Source organism: Lycium barbarum, chromosome 12 (assembly GCF_019175385.1).
Source record: "Lycium barbarum isolate Lr01 chromosome 12, ASM1917538v2, whole genome shotgun sequence".
Classification (NCBI taxonomy): Eukaryota; Viridiplantae; Streptophyta; class Magnoliopsida; order Solanales; family Solanaceae; genus Lycium; species Lycium barbarum.
In genome coordinates this window covers 6,380,207-6,394,259 of record NC_083348.1, presented here as the reverse complement: position 1 = coordinate 6,394,259, position 14,053 = coordinate 6,380,207, and the positions used below count along the sequence as shown (strand labels likewise).

The 14,053-nt window shown below is 41.9% G+C and overlaps 2 protein-coding genes across 2 annotated transcripts; both read left to right on the top strand.

The window, feature by feature from the left end:
- The first annotated feature begins 1,032 nt into the window (after positions 1-1,032).
- Positions 1,033-4,624, top strand: LOC132624102 (uncharacterized protein At4g00950-like). Its single transcript, XM_060338929.1, has 3 exons — positions 1,033-1,050; positions 2,913-3,221; positions 4,486-4,624. Exons 1-3 carry the CDS (start codon positions 1,033-1,035, stop codon positions 4,561-4,563), a joined length of 405 nt encoding a protein of 134 aa, XP_060194912.1. The 3' UTR covers positions 4,564-4,624.
- Positions 4,625-9,741: 5,117 nt separating this feature from the next.
- LOC132625058 (putative receptor-like protein kinase At5g39000) lies at positions 9,742-13,559 on the top strand. The gene has a single exon (XM_060339830.1). It carries the CDS (start codon positions 9,974-9,976, stop codon positions 13,412-13,414), a length of 3,441 nt encoding a protein of 1,146 aa, XP_060195813.1. The 5' UTR covers positions 9,742-9,973; the 3' UTR covers positions 13,415-13,559.
- Positions 13,560-14,053: the final 494 nt, after the last annotated feature.

Genomic DNA, 14,053 nt, shown 5'->3' with positions numbered 1-14,053 from the left:
GAATTGCGCCCCTAATTTTGCATCAAATTTTCTGCTCCCGCATGGGGAGGTGGTGTGAAAATAAAGGAACCAAGAAATAGGTGTCGCATCTTGCACTTCTTGGCCCTTAAGTGAGGAATGTCGTTTTGCCCTTTTGGTGTGGCAAATTTTAGGATATAAGGGTCTTGTTCCTTATTTATACACTTCTCCAAAAGCTTGGAGGGCTCGATTTCCATGTCACCAACCAAACATAAGGTATAAAAATGTTTAGAATGAGGACCAACACGCCCCAACTCCAAAACTGCCTTATTTTTTACATCCTCACTCATATGCACCCCCTCAACATTGGCATCATCAACAATATTTTGATCGAATGGTTGGAATTCCTCTTCCTGCTCCACAAGTAGGCCAGTATCCACAACAACTGGTGGTTGGGCATCAGACATCTCAACCATTTTATTCATTAGAGCATGCAGGTCATGGATATCTGAGTCAAATTGGTCTATCTCTTGTCTGAGCTCTGTTCTGCCTTCTATCAATTGTGTCGCCATGTTTGTGAGTCCATCGCGGAGAAACCCATGAAGTTTCATTTGTTAAGCTTGTTCCGTTAGCCAAGATTGGCTCACTATCTTTGCTTCTTCGAAGTTATCTCCTTGTAGGAACTCACCCTCTTCTTCTGTTTGAGGTTCGTCTTGGGTATTGGCTAAGCCTGTAACTTGCAGATTACAAGTTTCAGACTCGGCCTGCATCTCTGTGAGTTTGGCACGAATCCTCTCCATGGCCTTCTCTAGTTCTGCGTTTTGCTCTCTTATCAATGTGTCTTTCTCCACTATTTTTTTCATCATATCTGTAAGCCGAGCAAAGACTCTTTGCATCCTCCACTTTATTACCCCTGTTAACATCACAAACAACAAGAGAATCATAATAGGGGCTCGGGGATAAGGAATAAGAGTTAGGACAACCATTCCAATGGCCATCTTGACCACCACATATACTACAAACATTCCGCTCAAAGGATTGGGTAGGTGCGCACAACCCATTCCCGAAAATATTATGACAGTGTTTCCACAGGTGGGGCCCTTCACAAATCAGACAAGTATCACCAAAATAGGCACAACCAATATTCGACCAATTTTTATTCCACGATGCCATATCAAGAAAGATATCCAAACTATTAAATAAATAAAAAAATAACATAAAATAAAAACTTGAATAGACAAAAAGAAAAGTAGAATCTAGATAAACAGTTAATTTCTAACTCCCCGGCAACGGCGCCAAAAACTTGTTGGGTCCAAATGCACACGCAAGTGTATGTGGTCGTACAAGTAATATAGTGATTTTAGAAATCGGATGTCGAACCCACATGGAGTTATGATTAACCGTCAACTAAATTAAACTATCCAAATTATCTATACAAGAGATGAAATTCGAAGATTGTGATTATAAACTAATTGAAGATAAAATAAACAAATAGTGAACTTCAACCAAGAAAGAGCGGGTTTTTATATTATCAATGAGACGAATGTTCCAGGGTTGCGGTTGGTTCACCAATCCTATTGAGTTTTCGAACTATTTCCCTTTAATCCGAATTGTCGACGATTGCTAATTTACCTGATTGTTAACTCTCGTAGTATTCTCCCGAACTACTACTCGCCTATTCAAAACAGTTCGCCGCCTATATTCCTATGGAATTGACTTGTTAAGAACGCAATTCGTTTATGGTATTTAATTGAACGCGGCGCCTAGGTATATTCCTATCCTAGCCACAAATCCTAGCCCAACTGTAGGGATAATCAGATCACGCCCTCTTTAATCCTTCTCTATTCTAACAACTTCTTTCCCAAGCATGTATATTAGATAATTGATAGAACCTAACTGTTGGCCAAACAATCATGCAATTATGAACAGAATTAAAGAAGCAATCAAACTCAACAACTCATATTAAGATAAGAAATAATCACCAAACATCAATAATCATGGTTTACCACAACCCTAGAACGAGAAGTTGAGCTCCACATAGACATGGAGGAAAAACAACAAATCATTCAAAGAAAATATAAAAACTAGTAATAAGGAGAAGAAAAGATAAAACCCAATAATCTCCGGCCTCCACGGCGGCTCCTACTCTTTCTAGGTCAACAGTCGTCCATTATAATGTAAAAACGGCTATTTATAAGCTAGGGCAAAATATGACATAAGTGAGCCCAATCCCGATCTAAATAGGACAACTGACGCCGCTTGTGCGTCGCATGGCCAGCGCATAACCTCCTTTATGTTCTTCCTGTGCGGCGCATGACCAACGCATGGTCTGTTTGAGATTCAGGAATGTTGTTTTTGTGCGCTGGCTGTGCGGCGCATGGCCAGCGCATAAGACCCTTCAGTGGTCAGATTTTGCCTTCAATTGCTGGAACTTCCTTCGCAACGTTCAATCGACGTACACAGCCTCAGAATCACTCAAAACTGCCCGAAATACCCTTCGTTGGTCCTTGTTGTACCTATTCATATAAACATATCAACATAAGCTCATGTACAACAATTCACATTCAAAACTGCGATGAAAGTGCTAAGAAGTAAAGTGTAAATGACACTAAATCTAGATATTTGTGCCAAATATCAATAACGTGGACCAGTCCACGTTATACCCGTTTTGATCTGTAAATTTTTTGCTATCCCCTTTTGATTTATACCGTGTATTTTTATACCCTTTAGGCTCCGAACTCGTCACCAGACTCCACTTTTCTTTGCATATTCCTGGACCGTTGATGGAGTTTAATATAAATTACTAGCTCAAATTATTTGCATCTGAGGTCTTTTAGAATAGGAGGGCAGTTAGGTAGCACTTGTAACAGTAAACCTTTACTCGGACGGATATGATTAATTAGAAAAGGAAATGATGGACTAAAGAAGTTTCTGATGCTCTTTGACTAAAAAAGTTTTCTTCTTTCAGGTTATTGAGGGATCGACGTCGTAGACAAGGGTCTTTTGATAGTAGTGCTAGTTCAGAAACAGGACAACTCAGTGCATTTGTTCTTGGTAAGAAGAAATCTGAAAGCAAAAGCTGGTGGCGCCGACCTATTGTTAAAAGTAAACCTGGTGATACTGATGAGTGTAGTTTTGGGTTTCCATCTTCTACAGATTCAACAGATTGTGTTAGTCTTAATAATGAATGCACTATTAAAATGGCAACACTTGAGAGAAGTGGAAGCTTCTCAGGTCACTCCCAGACTAAGACTCACATTTGGGTAAGTCTTTGCAACTCCATATATTGCTCCTAATCAATTCATCTCCTGATTGCAAATTCTTTAGTGAATCTTGATAATAGTTTTTTTTTTTTTCCTTCTGTCCCATTTCATGTCAACCAGTTCTTTTTATATCTTTATTTTTTTAATTACTGATTCATACTCTGCGCCTAATCCCCTTTACTCCAAAGCTTTTTTGTAATTAATGAACTATGATTTCAATGCTCCTCCAAAGTAGTGATAAGTTTCACGCGCTCTAAGCTGGAAGCCAGGGCGAACCTATAGTATTAAGTATTGCTTAGACTTTATACAATATTTGCAAATTTAGAACCCATAAACCTCAAATCTTGACATGGCTGGAAGGTTAGCGGCCCCACCCTACCCTTTAAATGATTAACAATTTGTTCTTGTACTATAAAACGTTCAACTATTTCTATAACTTTTTGGAGTAAGATACTGTGATCGCTTATAGTCTTGTTACTTAGTTTACATTTTGTTTAAATAGAACTTGAAGAATTGCTGAATGATTTCATAAGTTAACTAGAAAATACCTTGCACTTCCTTTTTGTAACGAGAGACTAATAGGATCATAATGAAAAGAGATTGATTAATGAGAAAGCTTAATAACTGGGGCAGGTGAGGTTGAAGAAGCCGGCAGTGGGGCTAGAGAAGGGGCCTAGTTAATTTCACTTTTAGGCAACGGGTAGGTATTAATTACACAATCCACAAATAGCTGTAAGCAAGTATGTCTCAATGTTTGTAAAAGCTACTATTACACCATAGATGGGGTTGAATGAATTAGGTAGGTGATGTCCCAAGTTATACGGCGCCCAATGTCATCGCAGTTAATGGAAAAGGGGGGTGAAGGATATGGACTGGCAGCTGATTGAAACCTGTTTTAGTAAAGGACTAAAGGATTGGGATGTGTAGACAAGGACTAAAGGATTGGGATGTGTAGACTTTTCTCCTTGCACTTTTTTCTTGCTACGCTATCATTGTCAATATTCAACATGGCCATCCCAACATTTCTCAATTAAAGCTCCAAGGGTGTGTAGCAATTAATAAAGTAGGTAAGAATTATGGGAGAGATAAAAGTTGATAGGTGATCTTTTTAATATGCCTAAGATTTGGTTGGCAAGAATTACAAAGTACATGTACTGAAAGGATACGAGGTAGTAACAACTATCCAGTAGAATAGTCAATATGTCTTCCATTGTTTGATCAGCATATGCTAAACTCAAGTATTGTTCTTGTTGAAATCTTACAGGCAACTATATACGAGGGTTTCAAGCAGGTAATACCATGGAAGAGCAAAAAATCAAAGAAAGAAGCGCTTCTCGGCTAACTTTCGATATCAGCTATTATGTTGATTAAATGAAGACTTGATATAGTTGCTTTCTCTATTTAGTACTCTTGGTTAAATACGCAGGAGATATATTGTAAAGAAATGAATCATGGGCCTAACTCAACCTCAAAAGCTAGCTTATGAGGGGAGGATTGCCCAAGTCCATATAAGGAGACCACCCATCTCATTAACCACCGATGAGGGACTTTTTTTCATTCTTCAACACCCCACCTCACGCCCAGGGCTGGACATCTGGAGCGTGGGCAATTTAATTTGGGGGCCTAACATCGGGCGAGATGGGTCCTGCTCTGATACCATGTAAAGAAATGGATCATGGGCCTAAAATATGTAGTAAAAGAATATTTTGTAAATCTTCTATTTTAGGTTAGTATAGTTTGTATCCTAATAGGACATTGTAACTATGGTATATTTACCAACTCAATTAATGAGAATAATCACGGAATTAATCTCTTTCATGGTATCAGATACTAGGGTTTCTTTTCCTTCTCTTCCGCTGCCCCAATTCTCCGACGTTCTCTACCCACTTTTCCGACGTCTTCTTCTTCTTCGATTTCCGTCCATTTTTCTTGCCTTCCATCAATGGCAGACACCAAGTTCCATCCTGCTTTGGCTGTCTCCAACATCAAGAATCACATCCCAATCATTCTTGAGATGGAAACGGATCATTATTCGGCTTGAGCCGAATTATTCAAACTTCATGCCCGGTCTCACCGTGTCCTTTCCCACATTCTGCCAACCGAAAAGGAGAAGGCTCCTTCCACCGACGACGAAAAGGAGTTGTGGTCCACTTTGGATGCCACGGTACTTCAATGGGTATATGCAACCATCTCCACGGACTTATTGCATACAATCATCGAAGAAGACCTATAGGCAAAGGAGGCCTGGGATCGCCTCCGTAATCTTTTTCAAGACAACAAAAACTCCCGTGCTGTTGCTTTGGAACATGATTTCTCTCATGTCAAGATGCGGGATTTTCCAAACGCTTCGGCGTATTGCCAACGTCTCAAGACCTTGGCCGATCAACTTAAGAGTGTGGGGGCTCCGGTGACCGACAACCGCCTCGTTCTCCAACTGGTGGCTGGACTCCCAGAGGCATACAAGAATTTGGGTACCTACATCCGCCAAAGTAAGCCTCTTCCACCATTCTCCGAAGCTCGGTCAAGTTTGTGTCTTGAGGAAAAGGCGTTGGCTGAAATGCATGATGACTCGCCCGCGGCTATGGTGGCTAATTCCAAACGTGATTTTGATGACTCTTCTCATCTGGAAAATTCTGGTCGTTCTCACCATCATCGGGGAAAAAATAACAACAAAAACCGCGGCTCTAGCGGCGGGAATAATAACGGCGGTGGTCGTGGTTCGGGCGGCGGCAGTGGCAGTCGACACCGTGGAGGACGCCCCTCAGGTGACCAGCAGCAGTGGCAACAACCCTCCTCACCGTGGCAGTGGGGTTGGATGCCTCAGTGGGCTTCCCCTTGCCCGTATCCTACCACGCAGTGGGCTCGGCCACAGCAGCAGTGGCAACCGCCATCTTCTTCGTCTGGCCCGAGGTCGCTGGCCCAGCCTGGCATTTTGGGCTCGCGACCACAGCAGCAGGCATATGCAGCCGCGGGCCCCCTGACGCAATGGACTCCGACGGATATTGAATCGGCCATGCACACGATGACGTTGAACCAACCCGATTCGAATTGGTATATGGATACCGGCGCCACGTCCCATATGACATCCACAAAAGGTACTCTCTCGTCTTATTTTAATTTGAGCAATCGTAATACTGGCATTGTTATTGGTAATGGTAATTCAATTCCAATTCGAGGTTGTGGTCATGCTAAATTGCCTCCCCCGAACCCTCCTTTATTGTTAAACAATGTCCTTCATGCGCCAAAACTCATAAAGAATTTGATATCGGTTCGTAAATTTACTACTGATAACTATGTGAGTGTTGAATTTGATCCTTATGGGTTTTCTGTGAAGGATTTCCGGACGGGGATGACTCTCATGAGATGTAATAGTAGGGGTGCTCTCTATCCATTGTCCACCTTCAAATTTTCCACCAATTCACCGTCGACTTTTGCTGCCTTGTCTTCTACCCGTTGGCATGATCGTTTGGGCCACCCGGGAGCTTCTATTTTGGATTTTCTTAGGCGTAATAAAAGCATTGAATGTAATAGTTCTAGTTCATCTAGTATTTGTCATTCTTGCATTCTTGGTAAACATGTTAAGTTTCCATTTGCTAGTTCTATTTCCGAAACTTTGTTTCCATTTGACATTATTCATAGTGATTTGTGGACTTCTCCAATTTTGAGTTCTATGGGCCATCGTTATTATGTTCTGTTTTTGGATGATTTTACCAACTATTTGTGGACTTTCCCTTTGGCTAGAAAATCTGATGTTTACTCAAAATTCATGGATTTTAAGACCCATATTCTTACTCAATTTGAACGTCCTATCAAGAATGTCCAATGTGATAATGGGAGGGAATATACTAATAGTCAATTCGGAAAATTTTGTGCATCCAATGGGATGTCTTTCCGCCTTTCGTGTCCTCATACATCCTCTCAAAATGGGAAAACAGAAAGAAAAATTCGTTCACTAAATAATGTCATCCGGACTCTTCTTGCTCATGCCTCCATTCCTCCGTCTTTTTGGCATCATGCATTGCAAATGGCGACGTATCTCATTAATATTTTACCAAGTAAGCTATTGGGTCACAAATCACCTTTAGAGGTCCTTTACCAACGGAAACCATCTTATTCTCATCTCCGAGTCTTTGGGTGTTTATGTTATCCCCTTTTTCCGTCTACTACTATTCACAAGTTGCACCCTCGGTCAACTCCATGTGTCTTTTTGGGATATCCACCAAACCATCGTGGCTACAAATATTTTGATTTATCCTCAAATAAAAACATTATTTGTCGTCACGTTTTATTTGATGAGACTCAATTTCCGTTTTCCAAAATCCATACTCCGGCTCCCACCTCTTATGACTTCCTTGATGATGACCTCTCTCCTTACTTGATCCATCATATAGCCGCCAGCCCTCCACCGCTGCCCTGTCCCCCTCCGTCGCTGCCCGTGACTCAGGACCACGCCGACCCCTCCCCACCTGGGCAGCAGCCCCCATCGTCCTCTAGGCAGGACCAGTCCGCCCCTCTCTCCCACCAGCTTCCCACCACCCCGCAAAACTCGACCATTTCTCCACCTGTCCAACCCAATACCCACACACGCATGGTCACTCGTAGTCAGCGCGGGATTTTCAAACCCAAGCACCCATTTAATCTACATGCGGCGGTTACCAAGTCCCCCATACCTCGTAAACCGTTGGATGCGCTACGTGACCCGAATTGGAAATTGGCCATGGATGGATGATGAATATGATGCTCTTATTAAAAATAAGACATGGGATTTGGTACCCCGTCCACCTAATGTGAATGTTATTCGGTCTATGTGGATTTTTACTCATAAAGAAAAGTCTAATGGTGATTTTGAGAGGCATAAAGCCCGTCTTGTAGGTGATGGCAAAACACAGCAGGTTGGCATTGATTGTGGTGAGACTTTCAGTCCGGTCGTGAAGCCAGCAACGATCCGCACTGTCTTAAGTCTAGCCCTATCTAAACATTGGCCCATTCATCAGTTGGATGTCAAAAATGCATTTCTTCATGGCGAGCTCAAGGAGACGGTTTATATGCATCAGCCTATGGGTTTTAGAGACCCATCTCGTCCCGATTATGTGTGTTTGTTGCGCAAGTCCTTATATGGGCTTAAACAGGCACCGAGAGCTTGGTATAAAAGATTTGCTGACTTTGTTTCTTCCATTGGTTTTGCTAATAGCAGGTCTGACCACTCCTTGTTCATCTATCGCAAAGGGCACCACTTGGCTTACATTTTACTATATGTGGATGATATTATTCTTACTGCTTCTTCAGATGCTCTTCGCTGTTCTATTATGGGCCTTCTTGGCTCAGAATTTGCTATGAAGGACTTAGGTCGTTTGAACTATTTTCTTGGCATTGCGGTGACCCGTCACAAGGGTGGTATGTTTCTATCACAACAAAGTTATGCTACGGACATTATTGAACGTGCAGGAATGTCCTCGTGTAAGCCTTCTTCCACTCCGGTTGACACTAAACCGAAGGTCAGTGCCTCTTCTGGCGATCTGTGTGACGATCCCACTCATTTCCGGAGCCTTGCAGGTGCTCTTCAGTATCTTACCTTCACCAGACCGGATATTTCTTATGCCGTACAGCAGATTTGTCTTCATATGCATGCTCCACGAGATACGCATATGCTTGCTCTTAAGCGGATTATTCGGTATATTCAGGGTACTCTTGATCATGGTTTGCATCTCTACTCATCTTCAGTTACTGATTTGGTTTCATACACTGATGCTGATTGGGGGGATGTCCAGACACCAGACGCTCGACGTTGGGTTATTGCGTGTTTTTGGGAGATAATTTGATATCCTGGTCATCTAAGCGCCAACCTACTCTTTCCCGCTCTAGTGCGGAAGCAGAATATAGGGGGGTTGCTAATGTTGTCTCTGAATCATGCTAGATACGTAACCTCCTCTTGGAACTACATTGTCCGATCCCTAAGGCTACTTTAGTTTATGGTGATAATGTCAGTGCCTTTTACCTGTCAGGAAATCCAGTCCAACATCAGCGCACGAAGCACATTGAGATGGATATACATTTTGTTCGTGAAAAGGTGGCGCGCGGCCACGTCCGTGTCCTTCATGTTCCGTCCCGATATCAGCTCGCCGATATTTTCACTAAAGGACTGCCACAGGTCTTATTTGAAGATTTTCGGGACAGTCTCAGCGTTCGTAAACCTCCCGTTTCGACTGCGGGGGTGTGATAAATAGTGTAAATATGTAGTAAAAGAATATTTTGTAAATCTTCTATTTTAGGTTAGTATAGTTTGTATCCTAATAGGACATTGCAACTATGGTATATTTACCAACTCAATCAATGAGAATAATCACGGAATTAATCTCTTTCATATATAAATAAATGTACCGTGAATCGTCTGAATGTAGCAATTTACTACCATTAGCCTTATATTTCACTAGAACATTTTTGTACATATTGTGAGATCATTTTCTGGATTCCATTTTCACTTTACTCTTACATCATCTTGAAGTGAATATTTACGGTTCGAATGGAGGTCATACCAGTCGCAGAGCTACACGACAAGCAAAGTGACAAAAATAACTTCACATGGCCTACCCAAGACTTCAAGTGAAGAGCTTTGACTTTAGACCGAGTACTAATGGGCTTTTGATGTCCAACTACGCGGCAACTTCTTGGATCGGAAACTATTCTATGTCAAAGTGTCTAATTGTGCCACTTCTCATTCTAACAATCAGTGCATCTTTCAGCCACAACTGAACATGTTGCTCTCTCAGCTATTCATTCTCTCAATCTTTATGTTTATCCATCAAGTGATCATCTCTGCCACTAACATTCATGAAAACATTGCCATTTCATGTGGTGCTTCTGGCAATTCCCCTGCACCTGATGGACAAGTATGGGTTGGAGATGCAAGTTTCAGTTCTTCATTGCTACAGTTAAGGGGGAAATCTATAAAGTCAGGAGTCCCCCACCCAGCTGGCATGGATCCAGTTCCTTATAAGTCAGCTCGAATGTCTCGCCATGAGTTTACCTACCAGTTTTCAGTGAAACCGGGGCAGAAGTTCATACGCCTGCACTTCAAGCCAGCTTCATACAAAGGTTTCAAGAAGTCCAAAGCCATTTTTACAGTAAAAACCGATCAACATACCCTGCTCAGTGACTTCATCCCTACACTTGCTGCTGATGCTCTGGGCATAAACTATTTCAAAAAGGAATTTTGCATCAATGTACATGAAAGTGAAGCATTAAGCATAACATTCGTACCATCTCGAAATCCAAGCTTTTTGGAAGACACTTATGCTTTTATCAATGCAATCGAGATTGTTTCCATGCCTGCTGGTCTGTATTTCACACCAGATGGCGATCAGGGAGTCCGTGTTGTTGGACAAAAGCACAGATTCTACATTGACAACACCACAGCACTGGAGACAATTCAGCGAGTAAATGTTGGTGGAAACTCTATTTCATCCTTGGAAGATGCAACCATGTTCCGGGACTGGGAAGATGACTCTACTTACCTGATAGAAGTTGGTGCCTTTTCGATCAACAGAGCCATCGCAATCAGATATTCATCCTCAGCAACTCACATCGCACCAAAAGAAGTTTACCAAACGGCCAGGTCAGTGGGTGCATACTGCCATTCGAATGTCTGTAATCTCACATGGAACATTCCACTTGATTTGGGATTCAGATACCTTGTTAGGCTCCACTTTTGTGAAATTGAACCTGCGATAACAAATGAAGGTGAAAGGAATTTCACTATTGTCATAAACAATCAGAATGCTGAAGATGAAGCTGATGTGATCAAATGGAGTGGGGGACATGGAATTTCTGTATACAGAGACTATGTTGCCATTATGGAGGGTGACAGAAGGGAAGGTAAGCATAAACTTTCTATAGTTTTGCAGCCAAAGTTTGCTACAACCAGTAACCATAGTAGCGCCATCTTGAATGGGCTAGAAGTATTCAAGATAAGCAACCCTGACAATAATCTTGGCAGTGTGAGCCCTGCGCATCCTGTTACCAGTTCAACACCAGAGAAATCAGAGCAATCTGTGCCGTTTTCTACAAAGAATAAAATTGCAACTGTACTGACATTGATAGTCACTTTGATCAATGTCGCTGTTTATTACGTTAGGTGTCTTTCAGAGATGAACTCTGGAAAGATGAACAATAGACAATCTTCTGGAGACCATCAGTGTCGTCAGTTCTCGCTGGATGAGATGGGAAGAGCAACCAACAATTTTGATCCTCAGCTTGTCATTGGCCACGGTGGATATGGCACAGTATACAAAGGGAATATTGATGGTGGAGATACCACTGTAGCAGTTAAGCGATTAAAATTAGGATCTAGCCAGGGGGAGATTGAGTTTTGGACCGAAATCAAAATGCTATCTACGCTCCGCCATGAGCACCTTCTATCCCTAATTGGTTACTGCAATGAAGGTCATGAGATGTCATTAGTTTATGATTACATGCCTCGAGGATCACTTTCTGACCACCTATACAAAATGGACAGAAGGGGTCATGATGACTCCTCTCTGTCTTGGGAACAGCGGCTCAAAATTGCTATAGGTGCTGCACGTGGATTGGATTTCCTTCATACATCTCAAAATAGGGTTATACATCGCGATGTCAAAAGCTCAAACATTCTGTTGGATGAAAACTGGGGGAGTAAGATTTCAGATTTTGGGTTGTCCAAAATGGGAGGAAATGAATCAGCTACTCATGTTAGTACACAAGTCAAAGGCACATTTGGATACCTCGATCCGGAGTACTACCTGACTAATAGATTGACATGGAAAACTGATGTGTATGCTTTTGGAGTAGTACTCTTTGAAGTTCTCTCAGGAAGGCCGGCAGTCGATATAAGACTTCCTGAGGAACAACACGGACTTGTAGGATGGGCCAAGCAATGCATCAAGGAAGGAGAAGTTAATAAGCTTATTGACCAGAATCTGGCAAGGCCTATCTCATCAACTTGTTTGAAGGCGTTTGTAGGAATTGCTGTGAAATGCTTGGATGATCATCCACATGAACGGCCTCCAATGTCTAAAGTGGTGAAAAGCCTGGAATTAGCATTAGTTTTTCAGCAGAGTGCAGCTGATGGCATCATTTCATTTGATGACACATCAACATCTCAGTCAAAGCTTGAAGCAGATAGGGCATCCATCAAAGAGGGTCGTAATGGCGTTGATATAGCAAAAAGGAGTGCCAGTTCAAGGACAAAGGTAAAATCTAAGGAGAAAAGTCTTTATATTGCTTCACTAAGGTGGTGGGATTTTCTTGGCCTTTTTCCAAAAGCACCACCAAAGCCAAAAGCCTCACCAACACAGCCACAAGGACTTCGCCACTTCTCCCTCCGTGAGATGCTAAAGGCTACAAAAGATTTCCATGAGAGTTTGAAAATAGGTTTTCTAGGAGCTGACAATGCATATGTAGGCTTCATAAATGGTCGAAGTGTTGCCATCAGACGGACACATACTGCAGAGTCAAGCCTTCACATGGAAATGAGTCCCTTGCCTAGCCATGTCAACATGGTGTCTCTGATTGGGTTTTGCAGAAATGCTGCGGAGATGATCCTTGTCTATGATTATGCAGCTAGAGGGACCCTACATGATTATCTCCGTGACCTTGATAAGAATCCTCTCCCATGGAAGCAGAGGCTTGAGATCTGCATTGGTGCTGCAGAGGGTTTGAACTATTTTCGGTCCATTCTGAAGCTAACAGTTCTTCATTGCATTTTCGACTCCTCCTATATTTTATTGGACGAGAATTGGGTAGCCAAAGTTTCAGAAGTTAGCTGGTCAAAAACAAAAGGGATCAATAAGGCGGCGGCAATTCAAGGATATTTGGATTCAGACTACTTACGAGATGAAAGATTGACAGAAAAATCATATGTATACTCATTTGGCTTGGTGTTGTTTGAAATGCTGTGTGCCAATGAAGCATTGGATCAATGGCAGGATCAGGGACAGGTCAGTCTAGCCCAATGGATTAAAACATGTTCTATGACTCTGACTTCTAATTATATTCACCCATGCTTGGTTGGAAGAATATCACCTGACTGCTTTGAGCTTTTTGTAAATACTGCAATTAACTGCCTGCACGACGAGGGTAACAAACGTCCATCAATGAGCGATATAATCACAAGTCTCAAAGAAGCACTCAAGCTGCAAGAGGCGGCTAAGATTACTTAGGAACTGTTGTTTTAGTGCTAATGTTTTTTCAGATTTTTCTACCAAGTCAAGCTGAAAGGAGAATTGTGTGAAGTTCTGTCAAGGATCTGTACCAATTGAGAAATAATGTTGCATAATGTATATTTATCTTTTCCAAAAGCCAACACATACTGCTTGTTGAACTTTACAAGCCCGATCAGAAGAATCACTATTATGTTAGCTTATCCGTCATGCTGTTATAATGTCACAAGTGGGGTCCGGGGAGGGTAGGATGTACGCAAATGTTACCCCTACCTTTGTGGGGTAGAGAGTTATTCTGATAGAGTGGCAAGATACACACCCAATAGAGCAACATGTAACAAATAAAAAACAAAGTAAAAAGACGCTATGCAAGTCCTAAATAGTAATACTACTACAGAGAGAGGAGAAGAGGAGACTAGCCCCTTGTTCCTCCAACATCCAAAAGAAACGATCTTTATTGGTAGGTAAAGATATCGAAATTATTTTTTTCGAAGCAGTTATACGGAGCCAACCTTAAAAAGTGCCAGCTTGGAATTTTCTAATGAACGTCTAACTCGATTTTGTTATGCATGAAGTAGAGCATGAACATGTGAATAAACCAATTACTAGTTATTGCTATGATTTACAGTTAATTAGCAA